This window comes from Triturus cristatus, chromosome 6 (genome assembly GCF_964204655.1).
Source record: "Triturus cristatus chromosome 6, aTriCri1.1, whole genome shotgun sequence".
Classification (NCBI taxonomy): Eukaryota; Metazoa; Chordata; class Amphibia; order Caudata; family Salamandridae; genus Triturus; species Triturus cristatus.
Window position 1 is genome coordinate 1,301,428,220 of NC_140589.1, and position 19,674 is coordinate 1,301,447,893.

A 19,674-nucleotide genomic window follows, 5' to 3' on the forward strand; every position below is an offset into this window, starting at 1 on the left:
TTGGTGGTGTCGCAGCCCCCCAGAGTTGCGCTGTATTGCGCTTGGCAATCATCTGCCCAAGTGTGACCCAGAGCCTCCTTTTTACATTCAAGTCTGTGGGCTCCCAGATATTCAAAAGGCATCTCTTTAGCTTCCGGCCGAAGGGTCACCCCCCAGACCACACTCATGCACTCGAGGATCTTCCTCCAGAAGTCTTGAATCAGCGGACACTCCCAAAGTACGTGAAGGAAGGTACCCTCCAGCCCACATCGCCTCTTACACATCCCATCCTCACTTCTACCCATGAGCATTAGTTGCCGCCTCGAGAGGTATACCCTGTGCACAATTTTTAATTGTACCAATCTCAGTTTTGCCGAAATGGCGACTTCTTTAGGGGAAGAGAGTGCCTCTTGCCACTCTTCATCATCAATTTCCAGACCGTCCCTCCCCCATTTCTCCCTAAGTGTTATCAAAGGGTCTGGAGTATGGTGAACGAGTTTTTTATATGTTAGGGATATACGTTTTTCTGGTAGGTGTCCATCGAGAAGTCTGTCCTCGAGAGGAGAGGACTACAGTAGTGACGTTCCAGCCGGAATGTTGGCCTGTAGGGAGTGATTGACCTGCGCGTATCTAAAGTATTCTGAGTCTCCCATCTCGTATGTCTGCTGTAGTGAGGTGAAGGTCACCATCCCATTCCGCCCCCAGAGGTCCCTTATACGAGAGATACCTATGAGGTCCCATTTGTCAAATCCTTTAGTGGCGAGCGCTTTTTGTAAATATAAAATGGCCTCACAAAAGGTGCTTCCACCATATTTTAAGTTAAACTGCAACATCGCAGTGCGCTTTATATAAATGTAAATCAGCCGATAAAGCGCAATGTCCAAAGCAGCTGTAGGCAAGGAGGGTAAGCGAGCAGTAAATGAAAACAAGCTGTCCCCATCACGGTGCTTCTGAATTCGGAGTATGAACCCGGGGGTGTTGAAATGCTGCTAAATTAAAATTTAAAAAGGCATGGTGCTGGGTGGGGGTTCCAAGTAGAGCTCCAAGCCCGTGGAACAAGCCGCGCTAGGCATTGGGGACCTAAATCTTCCTGCCGCTGTCCGGTGGAGACCTCCGTGTCCGACAGGCGCCCTATTGTCGCTTACGAGCTCAGAGACAGTGGGACTACCACTTTTTGCGAGAAGGATTGGAGGGCTGTTGCCAGGACTGCCGCCGCCGCCCGGCTCTGTGTTGCTGCCCACTGAGGCAGAGCGCGTTGGGCTCAGGGGGTGAGGGTGCCCGCCTTCTCTTTGGAGCAGGAAGTGGACCGTGGCCCGGATGGGCTGCAGAAGCAGGCGGCTGCTGTTGGGAGGCGGAGAGCTGGTGCTGCAGCGCTGCACTGCCTCATTCTAGAACAAGCCTCGCCAGAGAAACAAAAGGCACGACAGCATAAGCTCCAAATAAAGTTATGGCGCAGCTAACTTTGCCCCCCACCTCGGCAAGCCCATAAAAAAATTGAAGAGAGCAACTGTGGGAAAAAGAGAAACAAGGCGGAAGAGACGGGGATTGGGCTTGTGATGCATCTCTGTAGAACTGGCCTTGCCATTTGGGTCACTTTATTAGGAATTGATGTTTATTTCAAGTAGACGCTCTTTCCTTGGAGGCTTCAAGCAACAAATTTCCTGTGTGGAGCAAAAGAAAATGCTATTAGTTGGTGTGAGATATTTACTTACCCCCGTATACCTTGCAGAGCCGATTCATAAATACAAAATGGCCACCAGATTTCTCTGGTTTACCTTCTCATGAATTGTGCTCACTCTTGTAAAAAAATATGTTTTTTGTGTACTTTTGCATCTTCCCTATTCAACTTTTCAGCTATCTTCGGTGAGCATGTTTGTTCCTCTGCTCGCATTAGGTCACATAGCATGTTCAATGACAGGTGGTGGGCACACACAGTATCTATGTGTCTGTGCCTGTTATATAGTCAGTGGATCTTGGGCCTTTTGATACACCTGCTGTCTTGAGCATATCCATGGTCTTTGTGTGCCTTTTCTCTACTTCCAATTGAACACTGTTCGTTTTTTCATCACAGAAGCTGAAATAAAAACAAAATCAGTAAAATGTAACATTCTAGAGCATATGCAATTTTGTACAACTTTTTAAATATAGTTATATAATTTTTCATGACACGTTTTAATTGATGGAGAACTGTGTTAAACAATGAAAGGTAGAATTAATGGTTTATGAAATGTTTGCCAAAAGAAGCGAATATAACTATGTGAGCAGTTTAATTATTTTTCTGAAAGCCCAGAATAAGTGATGTTAAAAACGATCCAACTCGTTTTTACAAACTACAGCTCACAAAAAAATATTCCAAAAAGGATACAAAATGTTGGCTTTTTGGTGCCAGACTTAACTCGAGTGGGGCATGTTTGCATGACATAGTATTTTTAGGATGATAACTTCATCCTACGGGAACACCACAGCGAGTCCTAGCTGACATTCTAAATCCCTGTTCTACATCACTGGTTCTTCCTGTCTGTGCACAGACCATCGACGTTTGCTTTTTGGTCTGACACAGCTAGTTCCACCACTAGGCAATCCCGCCGAACTCTTCATAGCCACGCCCTCGGTTGTCAGGGTTAAGGTTCTGACTTCCCACCAAAACGGGTCCTCGTCATGTCTGCCCTAGTGCCCTGTAGTCATTTGGATGCGATTTTGAAGCACATCTTAATCTGAAGGATCGCCCTTCTCCTCATGGCCCCGTCTCTGGAACTTGAAACACCCCTTGGCCTCTTAGCCTTGCCCCCCTTGAATGAATGAATGAACCAAGCTTAAAAAGCGCAGCAGCTGCTCCAACCCGGAGCCTCCCGGCGCTGAGTTGAAATATGGAAGCAAGGTCCAAATTCACCTAAGTAAACATCAAAAAAGCTCGCTTCGCTTGGTCTCACGTCGATCGATAGTCCAGGTCATCATAGTTCTGATCCTCCAGGCTCCCAACCCTTTTCTACTATCCATATCACTGGTCCTCAGGGCTCCTCCCTCTGGTCTGGACCCTGCCCCGGATTCCTGTAGCCCCTAGCCCGTATGGTTGGTCCTCCCCATACCTAGGCGACTTTTCATAGCATCCCCACTTTGATCCGGCCGAAATCCCTGGCCGCCCAGGCCCCGACCCTTTCAAGGTGCCCATCCTACTGGTACACCAGGCCCCGCCCTGTGCCTCGTAGACTCCAGCCCGTACCTGGGCTGTAGATGTCCTCGTGTTCCGCTCCTCGTCCTCGTGCACCGCCCCAGGGGCTCATACCCTTCATGGCCCCGCCCACTTGTTTGCGGGCTCCGCCCCTGCGCTCCTCCCCTGAGCACCGATGAATGTCTACTCCTGTCTCCGCAGCGGGCTCCAGAGCTTCTTCTGTCGGTGTATCCAGTCTCCACAAACGGAGGGTCTGTCCGCTACCAGCCTCGCCCACCCTCCCCTGCTGCCCCGCATCCGCCGGCCGCTGCTCCGGGGCCAGCCGGGCGCAGCATGTCCACGGGCTCCCTGAGCGATGCCGAGGACCCCGCGGAGGGGTCGGGCAGCGGCTCCCTGAAGATGGACGGCACCTCCAACGAGAGCGGCGCCGACGGCTCCCCCTGCAGCTCCCCGCGCAAGGGCTCGGCGGGCCGCAGGAAGAAGGCGGGCGGCAAGCGCAGCCCCGCGGCGGGCCCCGAGGGCCGCCAGGGCCAGAGGAACGCGGCCAACGCTCGGGAGCGCGCCCGCATGCGGGTGCTGAGCAAAGCCTTCTCCCGGCTCAAGACCACCCTGCCCTGGGTGCCGCCCGACACCAAACTCTCCAAGCTCGACACCCTGCGCCTGGCCTCCAGCTACATCGCGCACCTGCGCCAGATCCTGGCCAACGACAAGTACGAGCACGGCTACATCCACCCCGTCAACCTGGTACGGGCCCCGCGGGGGCGGGCGCGCGCTGCGCGCCGAGCATTGCACCTGTCTGCCTGGACGTCGTGTGTGTGCTCAGCCTGTGGGCATGTGTGTGTTCTTTGTGTACATGCTCTGTGTGGACTCAACATGCGTGTTGGTGTAATTTGCATATGCGTTCTATGGACTGTATTTGAGTGTATGTTTTGTGTGGGCTCTCTGTATCCGCTTCTATACTTTGTATGTGTACTCTGTATATGTGTACTCTAACTCGGTATATGTCCTTGTTCTGCATATGCCTCTCTGAGTGTGTGTGTGGGGTGTACGTATACTCTATGCATATATGAGCACATTCTATATGTCTCAGTGTACTTATAGTTTCTGTGTAAGCTCTGTGTATGCATGTTTTTGTTCTGTGTATATATGTGTGTATAGTCTGCATATCGGTATGTGAGGCTGTGTGCTTGTGTGTACTCTGTATATGCGTGTTTTTTGTTTCGACATTCGTGTGTGTATGTACTGTGCCTACGTATATATAGGAGAATGTACTATGTATGTGTCTGTCTTTGTAATGTGGATAAATGAGTACTATGCCTGCGTGTACAGTTATGTTTCCTTCGTACAATTTGCATCTACGCTCTGTGTGTGTATTAACTTGTGTACTTAAGTTCTGTACTCGTCATCTGTGGATTTATCTATGTCGAATATATGTTCTTGTTCTCTCAAGCAGTGTTTGATTGTAGTCGGGGGCCTGAGCGTCCCACAGTTTTCTGGTATTGTGCGTGTTTGCGAAGGAGGAGACAAGTTGGGATGTATACATGTGTAATTTGGAAAACATTTTTTTTTTGCATACGTGTGGGCAAAGTGGATATTAATTTCTGTAAACGCACGGGTGAATGAGCATATGGATTTCGACATACATATGCATGTGTATATGCGAGGCATCTCAGTTGCTTAGTCGGTTATGGCCTATCGAGGTAATTAAAATATAACGATAATCCAGTAATAATGTTGCATGGGCACCATAACTGTATTTGGTAGTACTACCATGGCAGGGAGAGGCCATACCACCAACAGGTTGGCACCTATCTCCACTAAAGCCTTGCCCGGTGACATTCTGGCAGCTCACACCTCCGTGTAACCAGCAATCAGCTGCGCGCGCAGGCATATGTATGGGAATTCCATGTTGGTGTTTTTGCCATATATCTGCGTTCTTTGAGTAAGACCTAGCTGTCGCTTACACCCTTAGGTACAACTGTACTCTGAGGGTGGAGTGGGTAGCTGTTAAATGCTCCCTGTATTCCAGCCAGAGGGCGAAACGTGTTGATATTTCAGAATACATAGTTGTGTCCCCGAGTTTGTATATGAGGAATACATAAAACTAATTCGATTGGAGAGATAATCCGAGAAACGAGTTTTAAATTAATTACCATCATGCTGCTGCCCAGTTAACCGGATAATATACTCGTTTGCAGTGCCACCGAGAGGGAATTCAGAGATCGTTGTCTTCTGTCCATCCCCTCACCCAAATGTATCTTTTTCTGCACGTGCAGATTTAACTCACGTCATTAGTATTTTCAATCGGATGTCATTGCATCGATATATATTGGGTTTTATCGTGTACGTAGCACGCGTCATTACATCTTCCGTTTTATGGGTGTCAACCTGCACATTCACAAGAATATTACAATTGGTGAGCACTTCCGGTTTTGTGTTTCTCAGTCGATCACCTTTTCGAGCAGGGTTCGAATTCAGTTCAGACTCTGTACTGCTCAATTATATTGCCTTTCCAATAATTTGTGTAATGATTCCACAATATAAACTGTATTGCGATGCTATTATATACAAAAAAGCAGCGAAACCCATAGAGGTGTTAGTTAAACAAGGTGCAATGTTATTCAATTATACAGAAGCAACAGTATTTTCAGAATGTGTGGCTTTTTTAATTGATTTTCTCAGGAAAACGCAACAGCAGTAAGCAGATCCGCATCCTCAAATAATATATAATTTCAGCAGCAGAAAACATTTTACTGTGTGTAAAATACCTCCCTCCACGAGAAACCAATCTCTTACATAGTCGAGGCGCTTTCTACATCTCGTCAGGGGTAGTAAGCGCTACATAAAAGAAATTACAATTTGTAATATGTGTTTGTGTGTGTGTATATATGTATATATATATATATATATATAATATAGTTTCAACTCCTGAGCGTGTGACCTGTCAAGTGTGTCTGTCGGCCATTGACTGTGGCCGGAAGTAGAGCTCAGTGTTTTGAACGCTAGCCGCTAATCCAGGATGAGCAAGTCACGAGCTCCTATCCTAGAAACTCATACTTCAGAAGAAGGTAAATCGAAGTACCATTAATTTGTAGTGCGTGTTTTTTTTAAAGCCTGTAGCGATGGCGGCACGAAACGCTACATCAAAAATATATGTTTAATGGTCATTTGTGTTGCCAAAACTTAAATTAATTGCACTGCTGCTAATTGGCCCGCGGTTATCGGCGAACGTCGACAACGGGCGTCCATTTTACCCGTGTGTATATGATTTATATATTTTTTAATTTGTCTTGTTGTTTCTCAGTTTGGCGCTTAAGCTACACCCCGCTGGGAGGTCCGCCTGATTCAATTCGCATCTCACGGCTGCTTTCCACTTTGATTTGTTTACAATGGTGTCCAGTGCTGTTTATCACCTCCGTTTTGTATTTAATTCTGCGTTGGCCCTCCTGTTGTTTTAGTCTGTAAAGTGCAGTAGAATGTTACTGTTTTGAATGTATCTTCCTGCAGACCGGGTCTTGCAGTGACAGCGCCGCATGAGGCTCTCCAGGCCTCTGGGCGGGTGTTATCTGCCTGTGCTGTACGACTCTGTTAATTGTATCCTCTTGTAAACCGTCCACTGTACATGTGGGATGCCACCAGGCCTGGCTCTGCGAGGTTACACTGCAGCCAATCACCGCAGCCGAATACCGTTCAGTATATGCAAGGGGAGAAACTAACCTTGCCAGGAGTAAACATGTGACTGCCATGGTGCATCCCTGTAGGGGAAATGTCAAGCGGTTCTTCTTTCCCAGACAGACACGTCCATCCATCTGCTGTTCTTTTAAAGTGTTGCTGTGCAGACCGTGGGAAAGCCAGACTTTGTCTGTCAACCCAGGCACTGAGACATATAACTGTGTGTGCCAGTTAAAAGTTGCTAACGGTTTGCACCGGACGAAGACGTGGTAAATGGTTTTATACATGGGCTATGTGCGCTAGCATAAAAAACAAAGGGATTTCTAGAATTAAAATACTAATAACAGAAACCAATTTACACCAGACGCAACCGGGATGATTTTCTACGTATTGTATTGTAATTGCCTTTGTGTAGCGCTTACTACCGCCGACGAGGCGTCGAAGCGCTTTACATATAGTGCTAGGAGGCCAGGAAATTGTGTAACGCAGCGCTATACACTTGCCCCGTCATGTAATTTAGCATAAGAGAACGTGTAGCACTTCAATTGTTGTCCATACCGTAGTTTTGCATCATTTGGGCCCAGTAAAAAAAAATCCCACTTGTGGTTGGAGAACTGGAATAAGATTCGTAATTGTGAGGCTCTTCAAAGACACGATAAGGGGCCAGCCCACATGGTCTTATGCGAGAGGCTGTTCTTGTGAGACTCGAGATACGTTAGTGAAATGTGCCCTAGGATGTGACGCTTTCTTTATTTTGTGGAGAATGCGCTGTGTGGTATAAGTGGTACACTCAGTTTATGAAACTCTGCTGTGAGAATCAGTCATGTTCTAAGTCTCAAACGTGCTAAACAAATCCCCAGCTATTGACTACTTCAAGGTGTGACTCGGCACCGAACGCGCGAGGCTCGCAGGGTCAGACTTGCCTGTCAACACTCATCTTTTCTTTCTCTGTTTTCCCCTTAGACTTGGCCCTTCATGGTGGCTGGCAAGCCGGAGAGCGACCTGAAAGAAATGGGGAGCAGCAGCCGCCTTTGTGGACCCACGGCCTCCTGACCCTTCCTGCCTTGGTACTTTCCCGCCAAAAAAAGCACTAGCCCGCAGACTCGCCTCGGAGCTTGGGCAAACCGCGTCCTGTGTGTCACAGGCACTCCGCGGCGACAGGATCCGCTCTCGCCTCAAGGAGGCCACCTGTGCACGAGGGCAGTGACAATTATGTGCCTAGAGACCTCCGGATATTTAAGCGCCGCCTTCGCTGCGTGAGCCTCGCTGGCCCGAGAGCTGCGCAGCGCTTTGCTCTTAAATGTACAGTTGCGCGCGTGTCAAGTGTAGATTCCTAGGAATAGAGTTGACTTTGATAGTCACAGTTGTAAATAAATTCACAACAAAGATATATAAATATATATTTTTCCTCGAACAAGTTCTTTTACTGAATAAATGCAATTTTTACAATGAGACTGGTTATTTCTATTTTCTCCTGGGGCCACCTTATTAATCAAAAAATGAATGATGTGTAAGGCTCACGCCCCAATGCACAAAGGGAAAAACAACTCAAGTAGCCTGTAGTATTGGGGGGGGGGGGGGGGGGGACGACGACTCCTGTCCGAGATTGTGGGAGGAGTAGTTGTTAACTTGAGATGACGTGGGATGTTTATGCCATTTGGCCTGGAGACTTCTGTGATTGACACCTTGGGTCTGCCGCGGAACCCACCACTTTGGGTTTTGAAACAACATTTTGATGACTTCGGTGGACTATTGTACCACCTGGAATGGTTCTATGAGGGAAATGTGAGGGAGAGCTAACGTGTAGTGTTACAACCGAAAACAAATATTATACGTAAACAAGTTTCATGAATTCCAATTGTATTATTTAAAACGACAAATGCTAAGACCATTAGCTGCGGTTCCAGACGGCCAATTATTGAGTGCGCTGTGTGACACTCACGGCAAATCAGCGTGATGGCACTTTAAGGCGTGAGAGTCACGCCCAGTGGTATAGCGCTCACTGAGATAGCACTGCAGCTTGTTGAGACTCGCAGCACTACGCTTTCCCTCTCTGCCTCGCCATCGCTGTGAGTGAGTTGGGAGGTTTTTCTCCGTCCTCTGGCCTCAAATAAATAAAAGTACCGGGCCAAAGGCGGGTATTTTTCTTCACATAACGGTATATAAACCGTGAGATAAACGACCCCAAAGGCAGTAGGTTGGTTTGTTAGGTCTGCTGTGATCATGAGAGCTAGAGGTGGGCTTTAACCGCCCAAAGGGCGATTGTCGAGGAGACGTTTGAGACAGACTGGGTGGGCTGCTGCCGAATTCGCCGCCTTTGGCCCTTTAGACAAAACATTCTGAGGACGTCCGTGGAACATGGCACCATGCGGAGATATCAAGGCCCTTGAATTCCAGCTTCAACGCTAAACAGGTTTACAATCCACGCTGGTATCCCCCTTGACATAAAACTGTGTGATCCTGGTTAGATCCCCGTTCTCATATGTGCTTCGTTTGTGGGTGCTTAGAGACATACACAGTGGAGCAGCCTTGGGTGTGACGTGGCCTCCGCGTCCATCTAAAGCTGCCCATTGGTAGAGGGCGGGGGTGGGGGAGCAGAGCAGGAGAGATTACCCTGGAATAAACAGAGGGAGGCTGGCAGGGAGGGAGATAAGCGCACCCAGGACCCCGCGCCCCCGTTCCCAGCCCAGACTCGGCTGATGCAGCAGGCCCAGCTTCGCTGTTTAATGTTCCGGGGTTATGACCGCACTGTTTACAGGATGTCTCCGGGTATTTATGCTGCTCATCCAAGCCTTAAATTTCAGAATTGCTCCACGGCACTCCCTGTTTCCACGGGCTCACGTCGATACCTGTGTATGTGTGTCCTACGAGGGGGTGATGTCCAGTTGCATATCACTTAAGAATTTGTCGCTGAAAAAGAAATATGCATGGATTTTTATAAAATCAGAGTTGATATTTGTAAACCTGTTTTAAGCACAGAACCGGCTTAACACATGTATATACCAACATAAAAGGCTGTTTCATTTCAGAAAGGATGAAAATCGAGTTCGATCGCGCTTCGACTTAACATGCTTGTATACCCCCAACTGTAATTATTTTTGTTTGTTTGTTTGCTTTGGTGCAGCCCCAGTGCACCACCTAGCCAGGGCATTTAACCTGCATGAACTTGTGACCCCTCTCTCCCACGCAGTATCTCTGTAAAACATGTTCTAAACACAGATTGGCTTCAAAAATGAAAACACGACGAGCTCACAGTTTACACACAACAAAAAGTTGAGAGTTGAACAGCTTCACCACACAGAGCGAAGGAGAGACGAGGAGCGAAATCCGCGTGTACGTCAGACGTAGAGTTTTACGACTTCGCCGTCTTCCTGTTACGTATCGTTGCATCAGTGAAAGTCAGAGATTAGTGTCTTTCCGAATATACGTATACATCCAAACCTAACTACGTTTAAAATTAGGATAAAGTCACCAGGTACTGCCTAATAGCTCTCGTCGCCAATGCTATAACTAGCTACGGATTTGAACATAGTCCAGTGCATCCCACATCCCCCCAGATATCTGCAGGTCTGCGGTTCAAAACCTAGGCGCCCCCCCACCCCTTGTGAGAAATCCAACGAGTAAGGCGTGGATGCAAATTGCGCTAGTTTTTCTAGTGCTTAAACAATTTGCACACCCAAGTCCTTATTAGATTATGATCAGGACCTCTTGATATATGCAGAGTGGAGGATCGAGTTATGCTGCAATGAAATACAAACCGGCAAGATAATCCATTTTAAGTGGATAAAATCACACAGTGGCATTATTTATGTAGCTATTCTAACATATTAACCAACCCTGATAAAAAAAGTGCCACCAATAAAATATATCGTTTTTTTAAAAAGGAAGCTATATGTATATGTTTTATACAAATTGTTATTTAACAACAATTAATAATTTTGTCTTTCGTGGAAGTACATGGACTCCATTTTATTACTATTGTCAATGTACATTCCAGAGTGAAACAGTTTGTGTAAAGTGTGTACAATGTTACACTCAACAGAAAACAAGTCTACTCGTTTACATTTATGTTGTATGTGTATTCAATGCACTCCATAAAATATCATCTAGGCGCCTAAAGTAATAACAAACATTAAGATCAAGAAATGCATGTTTTACTGAAATAAACTACATTTCAAAAAGTTTTAAGGGCCTCTGTTAATGTTAGAAGAGAGGTTCTTTAGTCCTGGGCAATGGGAGTTTGTTGGCCTCTAACAAAGAATAGTAGGCCACTTTTCATGTACACACTCCTTCTAATAATGGGTTTGGCTAGTTTATTCGAGTTTTAAAATCTTCTATTCAGTATTTCTCTTGTGAGGTACCACTTTCCACTAACACCTTTGATTTATAGAGTTTCAATGATGCTGCAGGACAGTCCGGTGCATTTCTATCACATACCTTTCTCATTAGGGAGCATTTTTAAATCAATATAGCTGTACTTAAATAGTGATGCAGTATGTTCGGGATTCATCTAAAGTATACATATTCTCTTGAAATAACTGCTTTTATGAGAAGAGCATATGTCATGCAGACATGAATTTGCGTCAACAGTAAAGCAAACCATCGAATGTATCATTTTTTCCACACTGAATTGTCTGTTAATTGGGGATCTTTACACAATCTGAGCAAAACTGACTTCTCAGTGACTGATCACAGAAATCAACACCTGAAGTTGGACAGTTATTTTTTTGCAACAGGCCAATCCTTTTTGTTCAACCTTTGCATATTATGAGACCAGTGACTTAATGTTTGACTATTGTGCAAATTCAGGCTAATGCAGAGAACAGCCCAATCAAGACTTTTTTTCCCAGTGATTTGATTAAAAAATAAAGGCCACATGTTCTATTCCCACTCGCAAATCAGGGGGGGTGCAATGTGCACTAGGAATGTATTGTAAATGTAAATGCAACTTGACTTGAATGCAATTCATGATACAGCAGCTGTACTAACTGCACATTTCCATTCCTGGGGGGTTCGAATAAAAGACCTGCTTGAGGAATGCTAATTAGGCAGGTCACATTTACGACCTGCTGTGATTGGCTGCGAAGGCAGAGATGGATACCTGCAAGGGATAGCATATTCTTATCCCTGTGTTTCTCTCTCAGAAAAGAGGCCAGGGTTATAAAGCAGCCCGTGTCCAACAAAAAGGGGCAGGTGATGCTTAAGAAAAATAAATGCGGTTTGACAAGACATCAGTAGGGGGCGTGCAATGCACAGGCTTTGGTCGTCTGTGCACATCCTGCTCTTTCCGTACCTGAGAGCACCATTTCCAAACGTGAAACTGTCCTACAGGGACTGGTGCGAAACCACTGCCAAAGCTCTGGGATTTACAAACACAATTGCAATCCGAAACCATTGACGCGTCTCATTCAAAATCACCAATAGGATGTGTGTGTGTGTTGGGGAAGGGGGGGGGGGGGGTTAAGGGGTGTTTATTTCACACCTCCTCCTGTACCTGATTCATAATCGTAAACCGGCTTTTGCACATTGTAGAAAGCCCCTGCCTGGTTTCAAATCTATTGATTTACAAGGGTTGTGAACATAACAACTAGCTTAGACTAAAGGAGTCCGTGGCCCACATGACAAACATACTGTGTGAAGTTCAGTTTCTGAAGTTTAATTTGTGTTGATAACACTCACTTCTGCTTAAAAATGAAGCTGTAGTGCATGACTGAGGTCGAGTCAACAGCTCACTGTGCAGCGTTTTGTATAATATGTATTTTTAGACTCAGATGAGTTGTGGTCGGGTGTTTATAGCTGTTAGAGCATCGCCAAATGTAAGGCGAAGGAGTGTGCATCTAACTGTTGACACCGCAGACAAGCTCAACAAAAACATATCACTGAGAGTATAAATTAACCGAGTACTGATCCAGTTGTGCCCATGGCCACAGACCGAGGACCACTGGAATTATGTGGCAAAAGAGGGCCAAATTATGTGGCAGAGTTCACTAAATTATGCTGAAAGAAAAGGCAAATTATGCTGTATAGTGGCCACATTTTGTGATAGTGTGTCTTTATTATTTTATAATTTTTACACATGGCATTACTGTCTGGGCAATGATGTCACCGTAATTATTAACAGTTTAACATATTAAGCGGTCAGCAATTGAAAGATTACCAGTCAACATTTGCAAGGGGCCATCAAAAGCGCTTCAACAGTGTCACTGTGTGGTTAGTAACTTATGTTCCATTTAAGATAGAAATCATGTATTGCTCTTAAAATCTGCAGTTGATAGATTATGTGCCAAATGCAACAAGTCCATAATTATGCGGAAACGGCCGCAGCTGCAACATTTCATAATTCCAGTGCCCCTGCACATACCTAATTCGAGGGACAACTTCTCAGACCATTGGGCTACTAAATAATTGTGCTGCACAAACAAGGGGGTGTTGTGCTGTCGGTGGTCACCGCCTTGTGGTGAGTAAGTCTCCAATATACAGATGGGTTTGCAAAACTTGCAGTGCCCTTCGTGCCTCGTTTCCTGCCTCCCAGGATACCGAAATGCAAGGTCAACAGGTCGTGCCCATAAATTTGCCTCCCAAAAGATATCGTGTTATATAACTAATGGAAAAGGCACATCAAACTTAGCGTGGTGGCGAAGGCCGTGGCGCACCATGTCGGTTTGTCCTTCCTTTCCTACCACCTCCTTCTCCATCTTCTCTTGAGTTCAGGCATTCTTTTTATCCTCCTCTTTCTCACTTCTCATTCGCGATAGCACCAGTCTCTTCCTTTGTTTGTCTTTATTTCTCGATTTCTATCGCGTAATTAATTCGACGTTTTTTGTTTCATTTCTTTGCTTTCTGCTTGGTAGTTTTCAAAACAGATTTAGTTTTTTTTTGCCTGCCAGACTGTATTTGCTTTTCTTTACGTGTGATCTTTCTGTATCCCTCTTTTACTTGTTTTCAGATGGTCTTCACTTACTCATCCGTCTTTAATTCCCTACGCACTCTTTACCTCTGCCTTGTCCTTTACTGCCTTGCTTCCTTCTCTCCTGTCTTCTCAATCTCGTCCAGCGCTCTTCCAATCACTGTTTTCCTTTCTCCCTTCCGCATTTTTATCCTTAATTCCTCCTTCCTTCCACTGCCTTCCCGTCCCTTCCACCTATGCGTTCCCTTCCTTTGCATCCGTTTTTAAAACTGCCTACCCTTTTTAAACTTCTATTTTTGTGTATTCCTCCCCCCACCCTTTGCCTCTGCACTGTACCCACCCAAGGGCCGGTGTTGGATTAGAGAGGTTAAAGGTCCCACCCGGCCGCTCAGTACAGCCGCAGCAGCACCGCACTGCATTGTGAGTGGGAAATAGACTCTTGAACTCCGAGAAACGACCATTGCACACTGTGAGTAACAACCATTAGCGGTCCGTGGAGGGAGTTCCGTGGGGCAGGGAGGCGGGGCGGGAAAATGTAAACACCGGAATACGGATGAACGGAGGTAAGTATACATTTAAATAAATAAAATGAATTTCGTTGCGCGCGCTGCATCGCATTTTTCGATGCAGCACGCGCGAAGGAATTTGTTTTATTTATTTATTTGTGTACTTACCTCCGTTCATCCATATTCCGGTGTTTACATTTCCCCACCCTGCCCCTCCCCCGCCCCGCCTCACTGCCTCACAGAACTCCCTCCACGGACCGCGACTGAAACACGCATGCTCAAGCACAAACACACGCACACAAAAAAACACACTAAAGTGCGCTTCTCCACCACATAAACTAGAAGCCTATACACCTACCTCCCCCTCCCCCCTAAACATGCATACATTCAAATGGTTTCGGGAGAATATCCAATTAGAACAAGTTGAATCGTACAGATGCTTGGTAGTATTATTCTACGATAATGGGAACTTTCTTCCGCAAAAATTGGATATACAAAGGAAAGCAAACGCTTTAACAGCAGCATTCAGGATCCTGCAGACATTTTTAGGTAATCTTACTTATCACCCCCTTTTAAAGGTTATATCAGCTAAACTCCTGCCTACCTTAACAGACGGTAGTGAGGCGCTAAATGGGAAAGATACTGTGATTATAAACAATGCAGTCACAAAAACTTTTAAATCCCTTTTTCATCTGCCAAATAATGCACCACCAGCACAAATAAGGCTGTAGTTTGGTTACATAACCAGTTGTACACAAGAAAGGGCCAATTTATCAAAGTATGGAACAGGATAAAAAATGATCATGAAAATCAAATGTCTCAGCTATTATGGCAAGATATAAATGAACCAGCCGGGACTACGGGGGACCATAATTAGGTTTGCAGCGGATGCCTCGTCTTCACCAAATTGGATCTGGGATGAGCCTCCTCCCTCGAGCCCCGATTACTGCCAAAAGCTCCTTAGCATTGAATTTTCTGCTATTTTAAAGTGCCTGTGAGTACGTCGACATTTTTTCAACCACACACCTTAGCGCGTGTGTAGGTACCACACTGGTTTTTCACGTGGCACCTTTCACCTTTCGCCACTCAGTTATCACATTTCTGGTCCTGAAGAAAGCCCTGTTAATCACACAGCGGGGGCTGAAACATGTAGACCTCCACACATAAGCCAACTTGATTTGATTTGATTTGTCCATTTCTAAAGCGCACGAATGCCCGGGGGTGTCTTGGCGCTATGAATTGTCCAGTTTCCGGTGCAGGTCTGGAGTTAGTGTAGTTTATGCGGTGAAAAGCCAAGTCTTGATTTTCTTTCTAAATATCTCCAGAGTTGGGCTGTTATTTACATCAAGTGGTAGTAAGTTCCATGTCCGTGCAGCGTGAACGAGGAAACTTCTTCCTCCCCAGTTTGATCGTTTAAACTTGGGTATCGCTATCAGTTTTTTTTACCAGATCTGAGAAGCCTTGAAGGTTCGTAATGTTTCAGGTGTGTTTTCAGGAAGTGAGGGCCTTTGCCCTGCAGTGCCTTGTAGGTTAAGCACAGTGATTTGAACTTGACTCTTTTGGCCACAGGTAGCCAATGGAGTGTCTCTAGTTTATGACTAATAGGCTGAAACTTTGGAATTTCCAGTATCAGTCGTGCCGCTGCATTCTGGAATCGCTGCATTTTTTCCATGATTTTTACTCTGGCTCCCGCATATAATGCGTTACCGTAGTCCAATCGAGACAGTGCAAGGGCTGTCACTACCGTTCTGCGTGTATCTTGAGGCAGATATGGGAGTATTTTTCTTATCATTTTTAATATCAGCCAGAAAGACGAGGCTAGTTTGTTTACTTGGGCTTCGTATATTAATTTGGTGTCTATCATGAATCCCAAGTTTTTAGCTTTCTCTGAGGGTTCTGGTCTTGTTCCCAGTTCAGGAGACCACCACTTTGGGGACCAGATATCAGCATTACCTCCCAGAATCATTACCTCACTCTTTTCTCCGTTGAGTTTGAGGCAATTTTGTTGCATCCATTGACTAACTTTTAGCATGCATAGTTGGAATTTCTTGGCTGTTACTTTATTGTCTTTGCCTATGGAAATGACAATTTGTGTATCGTCGGCGTAGGATATTGGTGTAAAGCCATTTTCTCTTATTACTTCAGCAAGGGGGGCCACATATAAATTAAAAAGTGTTGGGCTCAATGAAGAGCCCTGTGGAACACCGCATGGTACTTTAAAGGAGTCTGACTTTGCTTCTCCTAATTCAACTGTGAATTTTCTGTCCTTGAGGTAGGATAAGATGAGATTGCACGCGTGGTCGCTAGCTCCGGTTTCCCTAATGCGTTTTATTAGTATCTCGTGGCTGACCGTGTCGAAGGCCGCCGAGAGATCCAATAGCACCAAGGCGGCCTTTTCCCCCTTGTCTAGTATACTTCTAAGTTCCTCGGTGGCCGTGAGGAGGGCTGTTTCTGTTCCGTGCCCTTCCCGGAATCCGAATTGAGAGTGGTCAAGCCAATTGTTGTCCAGTAGGTACCTTGAGAACTGTTTGTTCAGCAGTTTCTCCAGCACTTTTGCGGCGAAAGGAATCCTGGCTATGGGTCTGTAATTGCTGGGGACTTCACTGTCCAGATGAGGTTTTTTCAGTAGTGGCCTGATTGAAATGGTTTTCCAGTCATTTGGAAATATGCTGGTGTTCAGAATTACTTCAAACAATTTTTGAAGTGCTGGTCCTATTTGTTCTGAACATATTTGCAATATATTCGGTGGACATGGGTCTAAGGGACTGCCTGAGTTGGTTGTCGTTATTTCCTTAATAATTTGTTCCACTGTAGGTAAGGACCAGTGAAAGGATGGGGTGCCGCTGGGTTGGTTGTCTGGTTTTGTGTTATTTGTGGGGTTTTGAGTTATATGGTCTATCTGATTGTTTTTAAATAGTTCATATACTGAAGACACTTTATTTACGAAGAAGTGGCCTAAAGTATTGCAGAAGTCAGATGATATATCCTCTGGATTATTATTTTCGATTTTGGCAAGTTTTTTGACTACTGCGAACAGATCTTTACTCGAGTTCTTGGATTCATTTATTTTGTGTACAAAGAATTTGCTTTTTTCTGTGATTATCATATTTTTATAGGTGGCCAGTTCATTTTTATAGTCTACCTTTAATTTAGGGTCATATTGCGATCTCCACTTTTTCTCTGCTCTTCTGCAGGTCTGTTTTTGTGTTTTTAAAGCTTCCGAGTACCAGGGTTGTGAAGGTGACTTCCTTTTGAAGGTCGCTCTTTTCTGTGGTACGGAACTCTGAGTGGCTGTTTTTAACCAATCATTGAATTGCGTGCAGGCTATATTGCTGTCACTTTCTAGCGTTGGAAATGAAGAGTTCATTACCTCTATTAATATTTGAGGGTCTACTTTTGACCAGTCAGGATAAGTGACTCTCTTGGAAGTTTCAGTTGGTTTTCCCAGGTCCTCTATAGTCTCTAGCTGGAAGGATACTAATTTATGATCTGTCCATGCGATCGGGTGGACTTCTACCTTTGTTAATTTTTGGCAGGATGTAAAGATACCATCAAGTGTATGTCCTGCTACATGTGTATCTAAGTGGACTTTTTGGTCTAGATCAAAATTAGCCATTGCCTCTTTAAAGGTGTTGATTCTGGGGTCTGTGGTTTTCTCCAAATGTAAATTGAAGTCTCCCAATATTGTATAGTCCTGGTTCATTACACAAGATTCAAGGAAGGGACTTAATAATTCAATGAGCGGTTTTTTTGCATTTGGTGGTCTATAAATTAGTAGCCCATTGAAAGTATACTTGTTTGTAGCCATAATTTGAAATGTCATGGTTTCACAATCAGGGTGGCTACCTTTTTCAGAGCTCTTAATCCTGAGGCTTTCTTTAGCTATAATCGCTAACCCTCCTCCCTGTTTCATTTTTCTATCTACTCTATATAATGAGTATTTTTCGGGTATTGCTAATGAGAGGTCGGCGTCGGATGCTTCATCCGCCCATGTTTCCGTTACAAACAATACATCGACTTCTTGGTTTTCGATCAAATAGGCGATGTGGATGTTGTGTTTTACCATTGATCTGGCGTTTATTAGCCCTGCCTTGATAGTACACATTTTAGTATTCTCTATATTGTTATTTATAGAAATCTTATTTGTGTTATTTATTGTGGCGAAATCGAATTTAAGAGGGCAGCAAGGACATTGCTTACCTTCTTTCTGCAGATCTATTGGTGGGCAAATTGCGGAGCATCTTAACGACAAGATTTCTTGTGAAGTGTATTTCCTATGAACGATTTCTTTATCCTTTTGAGCAGGGGGTCTGGCCCTGGGCTCTGTCCTGGCGCGGACGGGCGCAGACGGGCTTGCCTTAGGCGCGCCTTCGGCGCGCAAACGGCGCTCCCGCTGCGCTCGTCCGCTGCGCTTCCTCTGGTAGCACATATTATAGGCGGATTTGGGGGGCGTGGCCTGTAAGTGGGCGTGGCCTAGAGTCTCGCCGGAATGGCGTCAAGGAATCGTTGCAGCCGGCGCTAAGGAGCGCTCTCAGCTGTTTGTGGTAGGCTTAGTTTGTTTTAAAAACAGAAAAACAGATACACAGAAATATCACATTGATTTTAAAACTATTCGATCTTAAAATGCTCCCGGCGTGTGCCTGCGGAGTCCTGGGCAGTTCTGAGTGCGGCGCTCAGGTTTGGCGCTTAAATATGCTGCCTAAGGGGGCGTGGCCTGTAAGTGGGCGTGGCCTAGAGTCTCGCCGGAATGGCGTCAAGGAATCGTTGCAGCCGGCGCTAAGGAGCGCTCTCAGCTGTTTGTGGTAGGCTTAGTTTGTTTTAAAAACAGATACACAGAAATATCACATTGATTTTAAAAATATTCGATCTTAAAATGCTCCCGGCGTGTGCCTGCGGAGTCCTGGGCAGTTCTGAGTGTGGCGCTCAGGTTTGGCGCTTAAATATGCTGCCTAAGGGGGCGTGGCCTGTAAGTGGGCGTGGCCTAGAGTCTCGCCGGAATGGCGACAAGGAATCGTTGCAGCCGGCGCTAAGCTGCGCTCTCAGCTGTTTGTGGTAGGCTTAGTTTGTTTTAAAAACAGATACACAGAAATATCACATTGATTTTAAAAATATTCGATCTTAAAATGCTCCCGGCGTGTGCCTGCGGAGTCCTGGGCAGTTCTGAGTGCGGCGCTCAGATTTGGCGCCTAAATATGCTGCCTAAGGGGGCGTGGCCTGTAAGTGGGCGTGGCCTAGAGTCTCGCCGGAATGGCGGCAAGGAATCGTTGCAGCCGGCGCTAAGGAGCGCTCTCAGCTGTTTGTGGTAGGCTTAGTTTGTTTTAAAAACAGATACACAGAAATATCACATTGATTTTAAAAATATTCGATCTTAAAATGCTCCCGGTGTGTGCCTGCGGAGTCCTGGGCAGTTCTGAGTGCGGCGCTCAGGTTTGGCGCTTAAA

At 45.6% G+C, this 19,674-nt stretch overlaps 1 protein-coding gene and 1 long non-coding RNA gene across 3 annotated transcripts; one reads left to right on the plus strand and one right to left on the minus strand.

Annotated features, from left to right (window-relative positions):
• Window positions 1–382: 382 nt before the first annotated feature.
• Window positions 383–3,596, minus strand: LOC146821307 (uncharacterized). Of its 2 annotated transcripts, none has more exons than XR_014963150.1 (3): window positions 3,200–3,596; window positions 1,755–2,053; window positions 383–1,640 (listed from the first exon to the last, which is right to left on the minus strand). It is a non-coding gene; the product is annotated as an uncharacterized LOC146821307 (long non-coding RNA). The 2 variants fall into 2 exon arrangements; XR_014963151.1 differs by lacking the exon at window positions 3,200–3,596 and adding an exon at window positions 2,870–3,071.
• On the plus strand, window positions 3,090–8,272 carry TCF21 (transcription factor 21). The gene is made up of 2 exons (XM_085612272.1): window positions 3,090–3,892; window positions 7,784–8,272. The coding sequence occupies exons 1-2, from the start codon at window positions 3,482–3,484 to the stop codon at window positions 7,871–7,873; spliced, it is 501 nt and encodes a 166-aa protein (XP_085468398.1). The 5' UTR covers window positions 3,090–3,481; the 3' UTR covers window positions 7,874–8,272.
• Window positions 8,273–19,674: the final 11,402 nt, after the last annotated feature.